Source organism: Nothobranchius furzeri, chromosome 1, assembly GCF_043380555.1.
Source record: "Nothobranchius furzeri strain GRZ-AD chromosome 1, NfurGRZ-RIMD1, whole genome shotgun sequence".
Classification (NCBI taxonomy): domain Eukaryota; kingdom Metazoa; phylum Chordata; class Actinopteri; order Cyprinodontiformes; family Nothobranchiidae; genus Nothobranchius; species Nothobranchius furzeri.
The window spans coordinates 85,155,640-85,177,314 of NC_091741.1; the positions used below are offsets into that span (position 1 = coordinate 85,155,640).

General features: G+C 40.0%; 2 protein-coding genes across 4 annotated transcripts in view; both read right to left on the reverse strand.

Annotated features, from left to right (window-relative positions):
- Positions 1–453: 453 nt before the first annotated feature.
- lamp2 (lysosomal-associated membrane protein 2) lies at positions 454–11,469 on the reverse strand. Of its 3 annotated transcripts, none has more exons than XM_015947983.3 (9): positions 11,220–11,469; positions 8,820–8,932; positions 7,044–7,254; positions 6,808–6,969; positions 6,424–6,728; positions 6,220–6,339; positions 4,864–4,918; positions 4,607–4,774; positions 454–1,232 (listed from the first exon to the last, which is right to left on the reverse strand). In XM_015947983.3, the coding sequence occupies exons 1-9, from the start codon at positions 11,263–11,265 to the stop codon at positions 1,090–1,092; spliced, it is 1,323 nt and encodes a 440-aa protein (XP_015803469.3). In that variant the 5' UTR covers positions 11,266–11,469; the 3' UTR covers positions 454–1,089. The 3 variants fall into 3 exon arrangements, with proteins under 3 accessions (XP_015803469.3, XP_015803462.3, XP_015803478.3); XM_015947976.3 differs by lacking the exon at positions 454–1,232 and adding an exon at positions 1,519–1,962; XM_015947992.3 differs by lacking the exon at positions 454–1,232 and adding an exon at positions 3,976–4,434.
- A 636-nt stretch (positions 11,470–12,105) lies between these two features.
- The window catches only part of cul4b (cullin 4B), a 37,969-nt gene continuing 28,399 nt past the window's right edge, over positions 12,106–21,675 (reverse strand). The window contains exons 15-20 of the mRNA XM_015947964.3: positions 19,519–19,626; positions 19,238–19,351; positions 19,049–19,154; positions 18,768–18,940; positions 18,531–18,683; positions 12,106–12,653 (exon numbers count right to left, since the gene is read on the reverse strand). Coding sequence (XP_015803450.3) covers positions 12,558–12,653; positions 18,531–18,683; positions 18,768–18,940; positions 19,049–19,154; positions 19,238–19,351; positions 19,519–19,626 — 750 coding nt within the window. The 3' untranslated portion in view covers positions 12,106–12,557. The remainder of the gene's footprint in view (positions 12,654–18,530; positions 18,684–18,767; positions 18,941–19,048; positions 19,155–19,237; positions 19,352–19,518; positions 19,627–21,675) is intronic.

Sequence of the window (21,675 nt, forward strand, 5' to 3'; positions counted from 1 at the left end):
CATCACTCAGTTCACAAACTTTCCAGAAACTAGTCACCTCTTAGAATAAAAACACAGAAAATGTCCCAGAGAAGAACGACAAAGATACAAAACAAGACCAAAACTTTATTTCATTTGCTCCCCATTTGTGTTAGTCAATCTCATCATGTCACATTCTTCTTCAGATGTAGACAAGCTGAATCAGGTAGGTGCACAACAGAAAGGCACAGAACTGTCCAGGAGTGATCAAACACACAACCAGGGAACACACAAGTGAAGGGATGTGATCTGACAAGTATGACTCATCTTCATGTTTGAACTGCTCGTTCTGTTAGTGTCACACGTGGGCTAGATGAGCATTTTTATACGTCGTTATTAAAAGCAGATTAATGTAAAAAGTTTGATCCCAGTTGTGTACAGTGCAAGTCATGTGGCAGCTGTTGTAAGAACAGCGCCATGATTACTTTATCAATATTCACAATTCAAGAAAATAACTTCATTCTGTTTAGTGACACAAACCTTCACGAATTCCCAAGAAAAAACAAAATGGTCCCATCGCTGGTAAAGTGTATTATTGTCCCTTTATCGAGATACAATTAGGTGATTATTATTTGTGCAATTAGTGGTTTCATGTCGATGTTAATTAACAAACATTAAAGAATGAAAAACTGAAAGGAGCTGTATTAGCTTGCTTGTACATTCGCGTCATCAATAATCAGGGTCATTCATTCCATACAAGAGATTTACACGTATAGCAATGTACAGCACAGGAAGTGAGAGCAAAAAGCCTCTCTGGGTTGGAGGAAGAGGAGGAGGACTAATTTACAGCCATTAATCTAGTTTTTCAAAACATGCAATTTATAATAAAACGATTCGGTTATCGATTGCAGATTTTTCAGCACTTGATTGAGTCACTGGCGTCAGCAAAACAAGAGAAGACCGACAGAGTTGATTCAAAGTGTGTTTGAGAATCAAGCTGGAGGTTATTGCAGGGTGACGCTGCCGGGGGGGGGGGGGGCGATCAGGGAAGCTTTGGATGCACTGACGAGCAGGGCAGATGTCTATTCAAGAGCTGAGAGGGTTGAAAAGGGAATGGGAAGTTGGGCTGGACTAGACCGACTGGTAGCCGGTACGACTCTTCCTCCGACCAATCAGGTAAGAGATAAGCACGAGGATGATTAGAAAGCTGAGGGCCACGCCCACAGCAATGGGCACCAAAAAGCTCAAATCAGAGTCCAGGAAGCACTCCTCAGCTGACACAAAGGAAAGACAGACAGACAGCAGGTTAGCGTGTTAGCATGAAGGTTAGAATCAAAGGTTTAGAAACAGCTGAGAGCAGCAGGAACAGATCAGATCCTACATGAGTCAATCTGTTGATTAGAGAAAAACAATAACAGAAAGTGACACCATTACAATTTCAGCTATTCAAAGGAATTATGGGAAAATGTTTGACTAATGTTTGTCAGTTCACCGTAAAGCTAATCAGCAGAGTGTAAAAACTGGAAACATCAGCAGTTCTGCTCATTGTGGTCTTCTGAGCTCACTAGAATAAAATCATTTAATTTGGACTAAAGTCTGAGAGTTTATCAACCTAAAGGAGCTGTTTAAATTATTGACTTTTTTTGTGCAGGCAGTCTTCTCTATCATGGCAGGATTTGAACCACTGCAAACATCTGGACTAGAAGGTGTTCCAGTTTTTATGCAAAGCTGACCTCCCACCTCCCAAACACAGTTTAACACCAAAACACCACGTCTCTCAACAGTTAGTAAAAAGCAGCGAGGTCAAAAGGCAGCGAATATCCCTTGTGAAGGTGAAATGGTCTGAGAGAGGACGATAGAATCAGAAGGACTGGTAGCCGGAGGCCATGTTTCTCCTCCTCCCGATGAAATAGGCCACCAGAACAATAAGTATGAGAATAACCAGGGCAACTCCGACAGCTATGGGAACAACGAAGCTTTCCGCGTCCGGCATGCAGTCCACCGCTAGACGGGAGTGAAGAGAGCACAGCGTGAATGTCTGACTGACTTTTCTTTGTTTTAATGGATAAAATGTTAAATCAATACCTGAAAGAAAACAACGTATTAAATCATGAACAACAACATGGAGCCACTCTTTACATTTTTATTTCCCTTGAAAATTCTAAAAAGCTCCAATGACACAAATCCAAATGATTCAAACAGCATGAGGGAAAGCAGATGTTATCGGACGTTGTCTGAACACAATACACATGAAGAGATGATTCTGCAGCACCCAGTCCCTTTGTTTAAACACACGTGCAATTATCCCCAAGGGAGACGGGGGCGGCCTCCACGGTGAGCCGAACACACACCCAACGCACACAACCTGATTCTGAGTGACCGTGAGCCACACATTTAGGAAAAAGTGCTGTTTTTGGTGCTGCAAAACCATCTTTATTAATAAGACAATGTTTACAAAAGCTGAAATACACCACAGCAACACTCACAAGCAAAAACATAAAATAAAAATCACACCTTGCATTTGATTAGAAGCTATGATTTAAACACGTATAATAATCCGTGAAAGCAAATGTCATCAGCAAATTAAAAATGCCAACAGTGCAAACAATATACAGCCCTCCGCCTGAGCCAACCCACAGCTACAACCGCGTCACGCAGACTTCCTGTGACTGATCTGTCCCCAATCTCCTCCAGTTCCCTGATTTTAACAATCCTGAAACCTTTCCAACGAGCAACTGGCCCCACAATAAGTAAAGCCTTTTAATGAGATTATGTCCCACACACTCAAAGCTGATGGGTTTTACTGGTGCTTCTGGGTAATCTGGTAGAAGGAGCACAGTCCAGATTAATTAAAGACACAACTTTAGGATTTTTAGACAGCTGATAGCATAAACAAAACATACAAACAGAATAAAAACTGTTGTTTTACACAGAGCCAGGCTACTGTAGCCGTTTCCAGTATTTCTAATGAGCAGCAGCTCTCTGAATCAACAACAACCTTTCTCATACTAAATCGTTTTAGGATTTTAGAATGAACGTGGAACCAGATCTGCAGGAACTTTAACGTCCCCTGATCCGGGTGCGTACACAGGAAAGAGAACCCCTCAAGCGAAGCATGAACTTAGTGCATTTCTATGTAAATATCTTGGTTTTAGAATCGCCAAGGCTGAAAGTGAATACACCATCGTATCGTCCCTTTTTCTAACCCTAATGCCAACACGTATTCTGTCAAAACAAAATGCAAAAAAAGAAAAAAAAAAGAAAAAAAAAAAGAATGAAACCTTTAGTTTTGTTGAGATTTCTGAGTGGAGTGTGTGCAAATAAAAAAATGACTAGCGGGTGTGAAATCCATACCTTCACACGTGAAATGTTAATGAGCCACAAACATGGGTTTAAACTGGAGTTTGAGATGAAATGTCTGCAGAGTAACACACGTTCACACAGTAAGGACTGAAAACCTGACATTTCTCCTGATCTACAGGAACAAACAGGCACAAAATGTATTTTTTTTTCCTTTTAACATCTCTCTAAACCAGGTGAGCCCAACCCCGGCCTTGGAGAGCAGCTATCCAGGATGTTTTAGTCGTTTCCCTGCTCCAACACCTGATTGAAATACCTGTTCAGAAGCCTGTCAAGCTCTGCAAAAGCCTGTTAATGACCACCGATTCTAATCAGGTGTGTTGGAGCAGGGAAACACCCAAAACATGCCGAGTAGGGACTCTCCAGGACCAGTGTTGGACCCACCTCTCTAGAGGGCAATCATTGGTGTTAGAAAATGGCTACTGTTCTCATTTTCACTCAGATACATTTTGATGAGAGGGGAAAAAGAAACGCCAAATCATAAATGTGCTTAAAAGATATGTGACAAAAACCAGCAAACAAAAAAAAGGGGGAATGTCTGCTGAGCAAGTGCAGGATGTCAAAGCTGTGGATCTGATTTCGTATTAAACGTTCAGGTCTTCTTCCACCTGAACACCACACGTATTGCACAGATTAATCTTTCATGTGACAAATTAAAATGGAATTTATTGAAACGATTTGAGGATCTTGCACTTGCCTGTTAAAATAAAACACAAGAACAAAGGAGGACTGGAGACATGGGGAGGAGATAAAAACAAAAACTTCAGAGAATTGACAAGTTTGGTCCTCAATTCTGTTGATGACAAATGGAGTTTTTCACCCAATTTTTTATTATTTTGAATTGTTTACAACATCATTAGATAATTTCCAGAATTAATCCATCTGAGACTTTTATTTTCTTTTTTTAATACGCCAATTAAACAGCTACATAAAAACCCGAGGACCAGGCTTGGAGAATCCTGTGACAAAACTGAATTTAAAGGGTCTGATATCCAGCATAGGTCTTTCTTCGACCAATCACGTAAGCGATCACTACAATGATAATCAAGCCAGCCAGAGCGGCGCCAACAATGATTGGGATTAAGATGCTGGGGTCATCCAATGAACATTCATGGGCTGCAGATAAAGAGACAGTGAGTCAAACTGGTGGAACAGAGACCATTTGAGTCAAAACAGCTGCTGAGACACAAAAACAATGCCAATCTGCCTGATTCTCCCTGCTTGTCAATCATTTTAAAATGCTGCTGTTCCTAACTAAACTATCACAACATGAGCGGAGTCCACCCACCTGTGCTGAAGACACCCTTCTTCACTCCAAAGGGCTGCACGTGCAGGTTGAAGGTGAAGAGGCTAAGCTGGTCGCTGATGGTGAAGTTCTGCTCCTTGTTGCACATGTAGGAGCTGCCGATGCTCGCCTCCCACAGGGTCAGGTTGGTGCTGCTCGCGTTAAACACGCCTTAAAGAGACAGACGGGGATTAAAACTCACTTCCTGCCTTTCTCTTCCTCTCATTTGTGCACGAGCAGACACGAAGCTCGGCTCTTACCAGAACTCGTTTTCACGTTGATGCTCAGATCGTGCAGGAGGAATTTCTTGGTGTCCTGTAAAACGGGACATTACTCACATACTCAGTGATGGTTTTACTATTATAAATGTCTCTTCTCTTTTCTGGGTGACACATGATACTGTCAGTTCATATTTTGGAGCTTCCCGTCCAACTTAGGGAAGTTGTATATTTTAGAAACTGGGCTGCAAAGATTTTATTAGCAATGGGCAGAAACAGCAAAGCAACACAAATAATCCATGTTTGCTGAACTTGATAAAAGTCTAAATGAAGGTCTGGAGTAGGGCTGAATGATATTCTGGTCAAAAATTATGATTATAAAGGACACGGATGCGTGATCGTCAAAGCTGCATTTTAATTTTTTTTGCAGAGCTCCTGACTGATCCAGGATCTGTTGTGTTAATCATCTCACACCTCTGGGTTTTCCCAGGTTTTAAAGGAGTTACAGCAGTAGCTACTAGCTAGCCTAGTGAACTAGACCAAATTCTTGCTTTGCAAAGTTTGTTAAATAATACATTTATTTAGTCTGGCTTGCCAGGCTAAGCTGTAGCAGCAAGCACTGGCAGTTGGTGGGGGCGCGGTACAGTGAGAATTTGGTTGCTTTTCTCTTGGTGGTGCTGCTACATCCGATATTATTTAAGGTAGTGTTCATCTGTCGCTGTTGCTCATCTTCTGTCTCTCACTGACACACGGAGTCTGATTCACCCACTTCCTTCCAGGCTGATGTTATTTGTGGAGATAAAACAGATGAAAGATGTCCAAATATCAAAAAATTGGACTCTAAATCCTGTTGTCTGAAGCTACTTTCCCCTTTGGCTGTATTCTCTGTACTGAAACAGGCGCACCAGAGCTTTATTTCCCCAGAGAACAAAGTAAAAAGCATTAATTCCTACTAAACCACTGCAAGTGTATTAACAACACACGTGAAGGAACTCTTTAAGCTTTCATTAACTTCCTGGGACCCAAACTTGTATTTGGTGTGACTTAAAAGAAAAAACCTATCTAGCTATTACAGGCTAATCGACTGTAATTAACGGAAACAAAATTACAAAAATTAAAATACAATAAAATTAAATAAAAATGTTGCTGAATATCCTAAAAAAAGACAGCAAAAATGTTTTAAATTAAAGTCAATAATGTTTGTTTTAAATAATAATAATGTTTTAAACTAAAGTCATTTTGTGAGTCAACGTCTCACAAAATATTTTGTCTACAAACAATAACAAAAAGCTCTACGTAGAAGAGAATAAAACTTTAAAGAGCAAGGAGCCAATATCACAGGGCCCTAGGATGTTAAAGCTAAAAACAAAAGAAATCGCCTGAGCTGCAGATACTTACATTGTTGAAAGTGAACGTGATATTCATCTGATCACTCCCCAACACAAGCTCACTGATGTTGGTGCCACAAGATCCAGAGACCTCAGCACCGACGGGTTCAAAGTTCATCTCCTGGTATTTCTGCGACAGATGGCATAGATAATAATAGTGCATTAGTGAAATGATCTCTTCATGGTTAAAATAATTTGTGGTTTATGAGCAAACCTCCTTAATTTTGAGACTGATCCGCAGGCCGAAGTTGGCCAACAGACAGACGGTTTCATTCGATTTAAGGGTGTAGTTCCCAGTAAATGGAGTGGGGAGGGTGGGTGTGGGGGTGGTGGTCACGGGAGCAGGAGTTGTGGTGTTGGTCACGGGAGCAGGAGTTGTGGTGTTGGTCACGGGAGCAGGAGTTGTGGTGTTGGTCACGGGAGCAGGAGTTGTGGTGTTGGTCACGGGAGCAGGAGTTGTGGTGTTGGTGACAGAAGGGGTGGGAGTAGGGGTGGGTGCATCAGCAGGACAACTGGTATCTGAAAGGAGAGCAAAATTAAAATCAAAATCAATAAATATTTTGCTCAGAAGGAAATGTGCGGTGGCGTCGCTACACACAGTTTTCACTCCTGTTGCCGTTGGTGATGAAAGCCTGTAAAAGAACTTTCCACAGCGTCATGTTGACCTGGGGTGCTGTGATCTGGTATTCACTGTTGCAGGAGTAGGAGGTGTTCAAAGGAACTGGATTAAAGTTGGTCTTTGGCGACACGGTTACAGTGTCTGCATGGAAGATAACAAATGCATCAGTGAAATGTGGTAAATCTCTCTGATATCATGGAAAGACCAGAAACTACCATTTGACAAAGCATTTTTGAAGAATGTGGAGTCACTGAGATTGTAGGTAAATGTAACCGTGTCGACGTGGTAACTCTTCATATCTGAGGTGAAGCTGACACTCCAGGAGTTTCCGGCTCCAAAATCGAGCGTCAATGTCGGACTTTTCTCATCACAAGTGCTGCTGTTTGATGTGGCATTAGCAGGAAGTTCAATCACAACCGTTTGATTCTGAAAAAGATATAAAACATTCTTGAAATCTGCTGAATTATAAAAGTTTAGGGGTGTAACAGTACGCTAAAATCGTATTTGGTTCGGTTCACTGTTTTAAAGAGCTTGGTTCAATTCATTTTTGGTATATTATTATTATTATATTTATTTATTTAATCTGAAGCGGCTCCTATAGTGAGCAGAACCAGGTGTCATCACAAGCTGCTGATCTAGCATGATGTTTTTAATTATTTCACAGGTTATTTGCACAGCTATGAATGTCACGCTCATACAGGCAAGTGTTGTTTGACTGTTGATGCTCCGTGTTTTCATTTCTGCGGCGAGCCTTAAAAACTCTTGTCGTGATTTGGCGCTATATAAATAAATTGAATTGAACTCACCTCACACCGCCCAGAGATTCTTCTTTAAAACTATTAAATAACGAGCTTCCTCTGCGCCGTATTTGTCGTAGTAGCATGAAAACTTTACATCAGTTGTCCCAAGGGGAAAGTTCAGCAGACGTGTTTGTTTAATTTAGCCGATGCGTACGTGCAGTGTGAGGGAGGGGCGGGGCAGGGCGACGCGACGCGACGCTCCGTTCAGCGTCTCTACAGGCTCCACAGTAGCAGCGACAGTCAGCTGGTTTGATCCGCTCTGAAAGGCATTGATCAGAATTTGCAGATCACATTTTTTTAAACGGAGATTGAGCGCGTGTAGCCATCATGCGTCACTCAATACAGCATCCGTGCGGAAACTCGCATGGGAACTTTTATCTGCTGCACTTAAATCACGCAAATAAAAATGAATTATTTAACAGAAAAAAGAAACCGAAACAGTACGCAAGTGGACCAAACCGAACAGGCCGAACCGAAACAATTCAACACCCCCCCTGTGAACCGTTACACCCCTTGAAAAGTTAATATAAAAATAGATTTAATGTGTGAGTTACAAATCCTGCATGAGTAAAAGCATCATTAAAATGAATCATTCTTATTTATTCTGTAGCTTTAAGGCAAAGTTTTAGTTAGTCTTTATTTAACCACAGAATCTACAAGACTTTTTAAAAGTTTCAGCTATCTAATAAATTTGATCAACATTAGCCAAATTCCAGCTGACACCGAGCTGCACAGACGTTATGTGACAACAGCAAAAATGTTCAAACAGGGAACTAGAGTTTACAAAAAAAATGTGAATAAATACACGATTAATCATCTATTAATGGTAAAAAGCATCAGATTATCTACATGAAGTGAAATTGGCTCTGTGGTGCCATCCATCACATTTTTCACAACTTTTAGATTTTTGTTTGATTAAACAAAAAAAAAATTGCTCTAATTAATTCATATTGCCAAAATTGTTTGTACACATAACAATTAAAGAATGAGTCAGGAAAAAAAAACCTCTAAAAGAAATGCTGAATAGCGAGAACTTTGGTCACAACTCTCCTCATTTCCCCTTTTCATGTGGAAACTTGCTTCCTCAACATGAACGTGACAATCTAATATTTAGGCTGCTTGATAGAACAGCTGTCCAACGCTGATCTAAGCAGTTTAACAGGACTTGAAAGTGTGTTGCCAGACACCCACCTTATTCCCAGCTACCTCATAGGAGACGGAGAAGTTGAGCATTAGATTGGCATACAGACATAACTTCCCCTCCTTTGTGACATTAACTTCAACGCCATGGGACAAGTGAATCACTGGAAATAAAGAAAAGACACAATTAATATTTCTCAGATTCAGATAATTATAATATCAGAAATTTAATGTTTCCTTTAAAGGTGTTGAACACTCGTTTAATCAACACATTTGCAGTGACCTCTGGTAGGAATGAATGCCTTGCAAGTGTTACTTGGGGGACAAAAAGCCCAGAACCTCCTGAATCAAGTCTGGACAAGTCCTCTGTAGCAGACAGCAGGATTTAGTCTTATTTCCTGATATTTGGATATCTTGCATCGGATTGGATAACAGCAACATGACTCTACCACTGACACAGATGTTTTATCTCCACAAATAACACAAGCCTGGAGGAGCTTCTGTGGTTGAATTGCTAATGCTAATGGTTAGCTTCTGCTAGCCGAGACATTCAATGCTGTTTCCAGGGCACTAACAACAGCCTTCCCCGTCGCGATCCAAGATGGGTGAGTCCATGCGACCGCTTGACGTAGATCTGTCAAGCTTTCCAAATCTTAGTGTTTCAACGTCAATTTTTTTAATCAGAAGCTAAGGCAGGAGATAGGTGTAGGAGACTATTTTCACATTCGGCCTGCATGAAAAACTTAAGAGTCATCAATTATAGTCAAAAATAATTATTTAAAGTGTTCCACACCTTTACATATGTCATAGAAATGGACAATCCTTGAGTTATTTCTAGCATTCGGAACACCCACTTCACCATCTGAAGCTTTTAGCTGCGACTAGACAGAAGGGTTCAAACAGGCCAACAGTCAACGGACTTACATTTATGAGCACTTATGCAGCAAGCAGCAAGTAAAAACCACTGTTAACACAAGCTGGTATAATTCTGATCAATGCATGAGATAGGCCAGTGGGCCAGTAACCAGGCAGCTTGAGTCAGGGTCTCTAAACAGGAAACAGAAGGCCAATCTAAAAAAATACAAAATAAAACACTCACAATGTCAAATTTGAATGAATTATAATCTTCTAAATTTCAAAAATCACATCTAGCGGATAAACTGTTGGAATATAATTTCAGCAGCAGAACCTGCAGCGAGGTTTGTTGACTTTTCACTGACAGTAAAACAGAACACAATTTAACAGGCCAGGACAAAGTTCATTTAGATCACTGATAAGTAGCAGCATGCTTTGTCATCATCTCAGCGGCCTGAGCAGAGCAGTCAACACACGTATGAACTTTAAAATTACTTAAAATTATTTTACAGGAGACATAATGAGGCTGAATGCTGATTTCTGTGTACAAAAGTCCAATTCGTGGGTGCTCGTAGTACAAAGAATATAAATATACTGAAGGTTGAGATTAGATAAAACAAAAACAGCATTCTAACAGACTAGATATGGACTTTTAAAAGCATCTTAAACATAGATCAAAGTTCATTCCCCTAAAATAAAATTCCAATTTCACAGAATTAAACGTCATAATGGAATGAAATAATTACAAAATTAAATAATGTAAAAGTATTAGCAGTTTGCTAACAGTTAATAAAATTAATCAAGTTCTAAAAGTTTACATTTATTTACATGTTTAGCTTTAAGCCATAAACACAGTGACGTTTAACTGTCGTTGTTCCATACTTAAGTACTAATAAAGTGTTTTAATCTACCGCAGCTGGTTTTAATGATAATGCCTTGACTTGACTAACATTAGCACGTGACAGTAGAGCAAGTGACGCTAACCCAGCTAGCTTAGCGCTAAACCATTTCACAGTTCGACAGCGCAATGAGCAAATTGTTTAAAGTTTTATATTTATTTCCTAGTTGTGTTCGCAGCCGCTTTCATTTAGAGCGGACCCAGCTTTGAATTTAAATATATTTACGTGTAATTCGATCTTAACTGTCAAGAGACTGGTGAAGCAGCTAAAGCTGAACTTATCAAATCTCGTTAGCATCATTAGTTATCTTGTTACAATCTAGTCGTTTTAAGAGATAGACTGAGAAGTTTAGTTTATGATAACACGAAAGCAGGCGGAAGTGTGGTCGAAGCAAATGCGTTGAATGGCTCTGAATAGTTTTGACGCAGATCACAATTAGCTACGAAGCTACTTCAAAACATCACGACCGCGGCTCTTCTGTGATGGAAAAAATATTAGCGGACCCATTTGAAAACCGAAATAAAAAACATTACAGATAGAAAATGTATAATGAATGACAAACTCAGCGTTTTTATTTTTGCTACGGTGGCTTTCTCAAAGTTAGCATTTAGCCGATGCCCAAAGATATCAGGCCCAGAGTTTACCAGAAGTTTAAGTGCTGGACTGTTGAAAACATCTACGCCGCTGGCATACGTACCGACTCCAAAGGAGAAGAGGAGAACAAACGCAACAAATCGGGACATGATCGCTGTTGGTTTTGGACTCTCAGCCTCCAGAGATAAAATGAAACCAGTCAATGGACGCAGAGTCAGCGGCGCTGGGTTGGCTGTACCAGGAAATGAAAGTCATATGACAAAGAGCAATGTGTCAAACCCCAGAGGTGTGAGCCTCAGCAAAGCGTCTCTTTATACGTTAATGATTTATACAGCATGCCCTGGCTCACAAAGTCGGTGTTTACCAGCTTTAGATAGAAAGATTTACAACCCCCCCTTATGAAAATACAGTGGTATGTGATCAGTGATCAAAAATGAAAACCCAACTGAAACAATTCTTTTAATTTTAAGCAATAACTCTTACAAACTCATACAGAGATGTCTAGTCAAGTTATTTTTCTTCATGTTGAATGATAGTCCCACTCCAGGCCCCACATGAATAAAAACAAACCAAAAATATCTGTGTAGTATGACAGTGGACTCTTTTTTTATAGAGCTGTGCTTCAAAATACCTAAATGTTGACAAAACCTACCAAGCAGTTGACTGACAGGTCGGTCATTTAAAACATGACATTTTGAATCTATAAAAAACAAGGTGAAAAAAAAACAAAAACCAAGAATGTTGAACTCATTTACTTGAGCCACTGAAAGAGCGTGGCAGCTGGAACATAACCTAAAACAAATGGTGTGCTCCCTTTTGGCACAAACTCAGATTTCAATATAATTTGTGTTCATGATCACAGTTTTATCATGAGGCAACATGCCCCTTAAAACTGAAACCAAACTGCAGATCACACACTAAACACCTAATTCCCAAACTTTAAAGATTAGCCCAACAGTTGCACGTTCAACAATGAAGGAAGAAACAAGCATTTGTTTAATATTTTGGATCTGTTTTTTTCCTCTCACACATGTGATACATTTAGAGCATTGATAGGTGAGTCAGCGTTAGCTTGGAAATCAGATGTACAAGGGGAAAAAAGATAACAGAGTATACTGAGTCAAACTATGAACAAAGGACCTAAGTCAGAAAATAAATACTTTTCCTCTCCATTATAAAAGAGAGCAAACTGAATTGTGTGTCTTCTTTGTCCCAACTCTCTCAGAGGCACTGAGAAATATGGATAATATTCTTTTCAATGGGCATGCAGTCCACAGGATCACAAGACCCCTGACGAAAACCCTGCGGAGCAGTAGCCACTCACTCGTCGGTCGTTTAGTTGAAGATGACAATGGTTAACATCCACAGGAGCAAAAGATAGAGACCGATCACTCAGAAACCTTTTCATCTAACTGAACCAACTGCATTGCTTTTCCTTTTCTTAGGCTACATAGTTGTACTGGTTGGAGTTCTCCTTGTCGCGTTCCATATAGTCTCTGTCAATAAGAGACTCTATCCTCTTCTTTAGATCAGCAGGCTGGAAGAAAACAGGCACAAGTTAACAGATGACACAAACACAAGTGTGTCTGAACATTTATTAACTTGGATGTGATCTCAGGATATGGAGAGAACTGTGTCTTAAAGCCGCTGCCTTGAGAGATTTTCCCTTTCAAAAATGATGTACGAATTTTCAGAAATCCATGAAAGTGATCATCTTATCATGTACTGTGATATAATATAGGCAATACATTTTTTTTTTTGCTAAGCTCACCCCCTGTCTCATAGAGCTCCATGCAATATGAACGGAGTGCCAGTCAGCCCTAACCGACTACCGCTTAAGTACATAGAGTGGTGTGAAAAACTATTTGCCCCCTTCTTATCTTATTCTTTTGCATGTTTGTCACACAAAATGTTTCTGATCATCAAACACATTTAACCATTAGTCAAGGATAACACAAGTAAACACAAAATGCAGTTTTGAAATGATGGTTTTTATTATTTATGGAGAGAACAAAATCCAAACCTACATTGCCCTGTGTGAAAAAGTAATTGCCCCTGAACCTAATAACTAGTTGGGCCTCCCTTAGCAGCAATAACTGCAATCAAGCGTTTGCGATAACTTGCTACGAGTCTTTTTCAGCGCTCTGGAGGAATTTTGGCCCACCCATCTTTGCAGAATTGTTGTAATTCCGCTTTATTTGAGGGTTTTCTAGCATGAACCGCCTTTTTAAGGTCATGCCATAGCATCTCAATAGGATTCAGGTCAGGACTTTGACTAGGCCACTCCAAAGTCTTCATTTTGTTGTTCTTCAGCCATTCAGAGGTGGATTTGCTGGTGTGTTTTGGGTCATTGTCCTGCTGCAGCATCCAAGATCGCTTCAGCTTTAGTTGACGAACAGATGGCCGGACATTCTCCTTCAGGATGTTTTGGTAGACAGTAGAATTCATGGTTCCATTTATCAGAGCAAGCCTTCCAGTTCCTGAAGCAGCAAAACCCCAGACCATCACACTACCACCACCATATTTTACTGTTGGTATGATGTTCTTTGTCTGAAATGCTGTGTTACTTCTACGCCAGATGTAACGGGACATTTGCCTTCCAAAAAGTTCAACTTTTGTCTCATCAGTCCACAAGTTATTTTCCCAAAAGTCTTGGCAATCACTGAGATGTTTCTTAGCAAAATTGAGACGAGCCCTAATGTTCTTTTTGCTTAACAGTGGTTTGCGTCTTGGAAATCTGCCATGCAGGCCATTTTTGCCCAGTCTCTTTCTTATGGTGGAGTCGTGAACACTGACCTTAACTGAGGCAAGTGAGGCCTGCAGTTATTTAGAAGTTGTCCTGGGGTCTTTTGTGACCTCTCGGATGAGTTGTCTCTGCGCTCTTGGGGTAATTTTGGTCGGCCGCCCACTCCTGGGAAGGTTCACCACTGTTCCATGTTGTTGCCATTCGTTGATGATGGCTCTCACTGTGGTTCGCTGGAGTCCCAAAGCTTTAGAAATGGCTTTATAACCTTTACCAGACTGATAGATCTCAATAACTTATGTTTCATTTGTTCTTGAATTTCTTTGGATCTTGCCATGATGTCTAGCTTTTGAGGTGCTTTTGGTCTACTTCTCTGTGTCAGGCAGCTCATATTTAAGTGATTTCTTGATTCATACAGGTGTGGCAGTTATCAGGCTTGGGGGTGGCTACAGAAATTGAACTCAAGTGTGAAACACTACAGTTGGGTTATTTTTTAACAAGGGGGGCAATTACTTTTTCACACAGGGCAATGTAGGTTTGGATTTTGTTCTCTCCCTAAATAATAAAAAACCATCATTTCAAAACTAAATTTTGTGCTTATGTGTGTTATCTCTGACTAATGGTTAAATGTGTTTGATGATCAGAAACATTTTGTGTGACAAACATGCAAAAGAATAAGAAATCAGGAAGGGGGCAAATAGTTTTTCACACCACTGTACATCAGTCGCAGAGCGTGCTGGAGTCTTTATGGATTTACCTTGGTTGAAGAACACTTGGCGACCTTTAATGGACAAGCAAGTCATTAAAATATATTATTACACACATAATTTGAGCATAATAATTTTAAACAAATGTGTTTCAGCTCTGTTAGGCTAGAGGAGCGCATTTAACTCATTAACTGCATTGAGGACTAAAGTCATCATTTTAAATCCAACCGTTCACTATTTGCATTGTTTTACTGTGTGGGCGTCGGAACGAGCCCCCGCACTGTGAGAACAAACAGCCCAGCTCTAAAGCTGATCTTCATCCGCGTACGTCACACGTCACGTGATCAGGAAACAGAAAATCCATGTGTTTGGAGATTGTTTTGGGCTGTTGCTGTAAAAAAAGTGAGGTGCGAACCAGAAAAGCTTCTGCCAATCACAATTTGACAACAGATTATAAAAGAACGGATAACGCTCGAAGCGTGCGGATTCTTCCTGATGTAAAAGGTGAGTCTACTCTTTGTTTTGCAAGTTTTGACGTCAACATTATCCTAGCGTGCAATGTTCTGTGACTCTTAAAAAAAACTGTGAAAACGCTGGCTGCGAAGGGCATTGCTGTCCAGGAAACAGCTGGAAGTGAATGAGTTAAAAATGAGAGGCATTGCTTTGGCAGTAAATATGGAAATGAAAACTAAGTCGTGATGTGATACGCTTGTCAGCCACTAGACGGTGCCATCAGATAAAAGAAATAATACAGACAGCTACTTTAACAGAGTTTTCCCCCTTTCAGGAATTATGTATGATCTTAAAAAAAATCCATGAAAGTGACAGCCTTACCCTGTACTGTGATATAATGTAAAAAATAGGCCATTTTACTTTTGCTAAGCCCGCCCCTTTTCCGTAGAGTTCCATGCAATTTTAGTTGAGGGCCGCTCAGCTTTAGCCAATGGCGTTAGACATCTTCTGACGTACAGATGTCAGTCACAGAGTGCGCACAAGGTTTGTGGAAGTACCTAGACTAATGCATAGATTTATGATACATTTGTTCCACCTCAAGACGGTGCCCTCCGAGAAAACACTATGGATTTCTGCTGTAATGAAATGAACCAACACCAGAAACACAAAAGCGGTTTCTCAATAGTACGTTCTTGTGTACTTTACAAGTGTATTCTTGACAAGTACAGAGGAAAGACCGTATACTGAGTATGAGAGGACAATGACAACATTTTGAACGGAACCATACTCTGTTGCGTGATGGTAACAAGAGCTCAGGGTTTCTCCCAGCGCTTTATAAGCCTGGCAGCCCGCCAGGCTGAGCATCATGCCCCGCTCCCTCCCAGACCATGTCCGCTGACAGGACAACACTAACGGCGCAACAAAACTAGAGCCCTCCATCAGCTGATACTGGTGAGAAACAGCAGCGGAACGTGTGCAACCACCCCACCTCCGCTCTCACAGAGGAGCGCTGCGGGATGGAGCACCCCCCCCCCCCCCCCCCCCCGTTGTCATGGAGGAGCACTGCGGGATGGAGCGTGCGACCCCGCCCCCCGAAGGCCGAAGCAGCCAGGCTTAACTCATTTTCTGGGGGAAACCCTGAGCGCTGGTAGATGTAATTCAATTCCAATCAAATTCACTCTATCCAGAGAGTGCAATTTATCTGGACATGATTTTTGTGTTTTTTTTAAACAACAAGCCTAAATGAAATAGGAGTAACAAGGCTATTTTTATAAATGTAACACATAACCGTGTAAAAATGTAAGGAGTTGAAGTAAAGAGTTGGCTAATAAATAATTACTTCAGTGAAGTTTACCAAATGTTCTACGTAAGTAAGGTAACAAAGTGTTTCTTTACTTGGCACCTCTGTGTAAAGCAGCAGATAAACATGTTGTTAGCCCAAAACAGTTCTGTAGTACTGGCTGAAAAAATATAAAAGCAGAGGACCAAGATAACATCATACTGTCTGAAACACATTTATAAGAAAGATTCCCAGCAAATAATGCTACGAGAAAAAGATAAATTAATTTGATCAATTTAGCATGCTCCATCAGTGCCCCATTGTTATTTAAGCTTTATTCTTTATTATTATGGCCCTTTCTGGATGTAATTATATACAGATTTATTATCACTTTCTTATTAATGTGGAAAATTATTAATATGGAAGTGAAAACTTCTACAGTTGAGATTTGTCATTATTGCAAACCAGAAACAAGAGAGAAAAAAAAAACCCAATGAGCTGATCACAGATTACGCGGATCCTGTTAAATATGATAACAAGACCATTTTTGGGTGCTTCTCTATTAGTTTTAAATTATTACAATATTATTTCAAACTCATGTTGGTGTGCCTCATTAGCAAATAATGCGTACAGACAAACCGTGAAAGAACTCCAGACAGCCTTGAAAGTGTGTTCACTTTAAGAGATTACAAGAATGTCTGGATCACTGATGCCAAACCATAATAAAATAGGCACTTATGCTGTAACCAATCTAATAAACTCAGTTTATGTGATATGGTAAACTGCCTGTATTTATACAGCGTCTTCTAGAGTTCTACAAAAACCCCAAGGTGTTCAACCCATGCACACACACGTTCACACATATGTGATGATAACCTACAATGTAACCACAGCTGGCCTAGGCATACTGAAAGAAGAAATAAACATCAACATTTTTAGATTAGGAGAAAATCTGATGTTCTGCTGATTCAGTTGGGTTAAAAGTTCCCGTTGCCTATGTTGCTGTTTATGTGGAGGCGGAGCTGAGCCCGAATCTCAGGATAGAAACAAACCTGCTGCTAATAAGTAGCCTGACAAGACATCCTATTTATGTGAATCTGGCCATGACCCACTGGTGGGATCTCAGCGGTAGGGCGTAATGTACAGTTATTGCTATCGATGAACAATGAACAACGTGACATACTCACCGCTACGGATGTTAATAACAGGGCAGTCCACCATACACCGATGAAGATGCAAAAACATCTTTTCTCTAAATAAAGGACCTAAGCACCTCTATCTGCTCTTAACTCAAAGAAAAGCCCTGGTCTAAATAGCTCAAAATTGATACCAAAGCTGTTTCAAACGAGTCGCCACCATCTTAGTTTCGCTCAGTCGCATTAACATCCCACCCATCAAAACTGATAGAGCGCTGTGATTGGCCAGGCACAATCCTGGTCAGACGTTCCAATAGAGCGTGGCTGGACACAGCAGAGCAAAATCATTTTGCTTCTGCTACTGTCAAGACTAGATTAATAGACTAGCTTATTAAAGTTGATAATAGATTAATGCACATACACAAGTTACATCTTTTTAACATATTATTATTTTATAATAATCATTGTAATTTATATTAAAGGCCAGGATAAATGGATAAATTCTCATAACTAAATTACCAACTAAGAAAAAAAAAAACTAAATTACCAACTTCAGTGCTGGGAATACAGATTATATTCTGGCAAATATAATTTTAGTGTTGATTAAAATTGACGACTTAGAGAAAAGTTGAGCTAAAGAACATCCAAGAGGAGTCAGTTGGTAAAACAACCAAGGTGATTCAAACAAGCTCATTTGGAGAAGCTAATCCAAAAGCTGCTAAATGACACCCACAGGACAATGTTCATAATATTTTCCGATTTATCATTATAAACCAGATAAAACTAAAAGTTTAAGGTTAAATAAGAAAACTGCGTCTGTATCTCCGTCCAAAAATTATTACACATCATCAGATTTTGATCAGAGAAAGGAGGAAATGTTTTTGTTTAATGTAAGTTTCCCTGAAAACCCAACACAGTTCTTCCAATAACTTAAAATGTAATGCTTCTATTGTGGCAGAATTCTGTTGCCTTGGCGATAACGGATTATGCAAGTTAGCATCCTTGGCTAACCTTCTCTGTAGTTCTTTCTCTCTCATATATTTTTCCACTTCCTTCTGCTGGATGTCTGGAAGTCTAAAAGAGTAACACTCATTACCTTGACAGGGAACTTGAGCTGGTTGTACACCTCAGACATTAAAAGATTATGGCTCAGACTTTTCCTCATCTTCATTATCCGAACAATGGCTGCGTCGATCTGGTACTGGCGATCCTGAAAGACCCTCTCCGTGGTGCTGGCTTGCTCCTCCACCTGGAGTGGAACACAATTTAAAGTCCTCTCTCAGATTAACACCACAAAGATATCATAAATCCTGCTGTGGGGCGGCGTTTTTACCGTCTCTTTCATCTGAATCTGGTTTATTTTGATCCTGAACAGCTTGTGTTTAAAGTCATCGTTGCAAGAAAACTTGTCCCCATCCTCCACATCTTTACTTTTTGGGATTTTGGTGAGGACTCGTGCTTTTCCACATGCAAGCGACTGCAGCGTCCGGCGCAGCTCGCCGTCTTCTGTAAAGCAAGAAACAGCTTTCTAGACAAGCGTTGCTAAATTAAACAGTAATGTTGTCTTACTGAAACCAAATGAGCTGCTGATCAGACTTTAACAGAATAACAAACCGATTCCTGTGGCTAGTTTGATCTCCTCCAGAGTGAACTCCTCTCCTTCGTTAAACATAAGCAGCACAAGGGTTTGAAAAAGGGACACCTGTAGCTCCTTCTTGCCCTATTTAAAAATATCCCAGTTATTATCACGCACTAACGAGAGAACTACACAAACCAAAACCTTCTAAGAAAACCATAACAAACCTCTTTGAATTCAGCTTTTAGGACACAGTGACCCAACGTTGATTGCCACTGTAGCTTCCTGCCACTATGCTTGCCCAGGTAAAAAGTCTTGAATATCTCCTGCAGTCGCACCATCTGGATAAAGATAAGAAAAGGGTAATAAAGAAATCCTCAGTATATTTATAGCATACACACACACACACACACACACACACACACACACACACACACACACACACACACACACACACACACACACACACACAATGTTTTAAAGACATCAATATTTGCTCTTCACTAACCTCGGGCGGCAGGTGGACCTCCATCGGGACATACGTTGGCCAGTAACCCATAGTGAGGATGTTCACGGTCAGCTCGATGTTGCCAGGAATGTTTTGGCACTGCATGTGCTATAGAAAAACACAAACATGTCTTATCCACCTGCACTCCTCTGTACACAATTAAGCTGTTGGTGAGCATTCATCATAGTTTTTGCTTCGTTAGCACGCCTGTGTGTGATTTATTTAGCTTCAGATCATTTACTGATAAACGGATACCAACAGCTGCTGGGTCATCAAGCTAACAGAACACACGTAGGGTTGCAGGTGAGCCTGGAGGTGGGGCTTATATTCAGATAAACAGTTACACAGATACTGATTGAGGTAAAAATGCATCATTATAGCTAAATTATATTATTTGTTTTAAAGTGATAATTCTCAGTGAAAAACTAACAGTTTGTTAGAATTTGTGCAGATTGTTTTGCAAGACATCAGCAGAATTCATTTATTTCTTCTAATATCTGATTAACTAGAAAGTATTTTGTCATTTTGATGTGTTGTGGTGCTAAAGTTAAAAATAAACATCATCTTGTTCATCAAACAGCTTAACGTTTGTAGAAATCCAGTTCACACACTACTGATAAGCCAACACTAAAGCATGTTATTGACATGTTAAAGCAACTTTGACCTCAATAGAGGCATAGCTGCTTATGCAACATTATTTATTAATCCTATGAAATCCTTCTGTTTTTTTGTTACAGGATTGTTTACATTAGATTGTATATTACCAGCAGCAACTACTAACTGTTAGCTTATCAGTCCTGTCACATATAACAGGAAGCCATTTATTACAGATAATTTTTTTAAATAACTTTTATACACACAAAATAATCAACATATTGGGCAAAATATCCCCTTAAACTACAATTAAAGCTGAATGTGGGGGAACAAAGTGTTGTGCTATTAGCATAACATACCGCTTTGCCCAGAAAGGAATGGCCCCGAAGCAAAAAAGGTAAAAATTCTAATTGTCAGAGTTGTTGAACAAGTTTTCTGCCCGTGTAGTTTTGCTGTTTCACTATATTCATATTTGTGCAAATTTAGCATGTTGGATGGATCAATGGCTTCCTATCCTCTCTTGTTTCTGTGGTTAATTTCACTAGAAGAGACTTTTAGCTCAGGCAGTAATGGAAAGTGTGCAGCTGAGAAGAGCTGTTACATCAAAACAGAGAACAGCTTTATGGATTCTAATCAACAGCAAACTCTAGGTGGACATGGTTGGGTCTACAGCTCATTACAGAGTACAGGACAACTATCAGCCACACAGACAGTCTGATTGATCATCTGAAACGTGCTTTCTGACCTCCAACCACGGCATAGAGAAGATGGCCTCAAGTGTTTTTTTAAAAAAAATCTTTTTTCACCAAAAAGGCTCCAAAGTACTAATCCACCAAGAGTGTAGTCTGGGTTGATGCATAAAAAGATCATGTCATGGTCCATTTGTTTGAACATGTTTTCTTTTTGTGTGTTTTAGGTGTGTCTGGAATTCAGCAGAGTGGTTGGTAAGAGCCTGAGAAAAGAGTCCTATGAGGCCCTTGACCACCTATGGCCCAGGCTTATGGAAATCTTTAAGGCAAAGAGGGGTCTTACAGGGCAGGTGTTGGCTGACCTGATGCGACAAACAAAGGTTAGTAGATTTTTAATTCATTAATTATATCTAAAAATGCTGTTGCCTGTTTGAGATTGAAAGATACCTTGTCAGATTAAAATGTAACAGGAATGTCAGGTATGCTGCTTGTAGATGCTTTCTTTACCTCTGAGTAGCATATGTGTAATAGACTTGAATTGGCTATTTTCTAAGAGTAATTGCTAAACATTACTTGACCAGGTTTTGCCTGTTGATTTGTAAAATATTCGTATAGATGTAAAAATAATGTCAAACACTGGTTATGATTTAACAGGTGGGTTGCAGTACATATACACTAAAACCCCTAAAAACATCTTTAAAAAGATCCTAAATTTTTGGTGGTCCAACCTAGAAAAACCCTGATAAGTGGTTGGACTTTTTTTTATGTGCAAAGAACATAGTTCTTAGAATGAGATATGGACCCTGTTCTAAATTAGTGAAATTCTTTCTCATTCCACCAGGCTTCGGATGTGATAGAGGTTAGATCCCTGGTC

Bases quoted from the DNA above. Each gene is read 5' to 3' on its own strand.
- lamp2 (XM_015947983.3), bottom strand. From the start codon at position 11,265: ATGTCCCGATTTGTTGCGTTTGTTCTCCTCTTCTCCTTTGGAGTCG. The intron at 7,255-8,819 runs GTGGGTGTCTGG...TATCTTTTTCAG, and splicing joins ATGAGGTAGCTGGGAATAAG to AATCAAACGGTTGTGATTGA. The intron at 4,775-4,863 runs GTAAGAGCCGAG...TGTCTCTTTAAG, and splicing joins CAACGTGAAAACGAGTTCTG to GCGTGTTTAACGCGAGCAGC.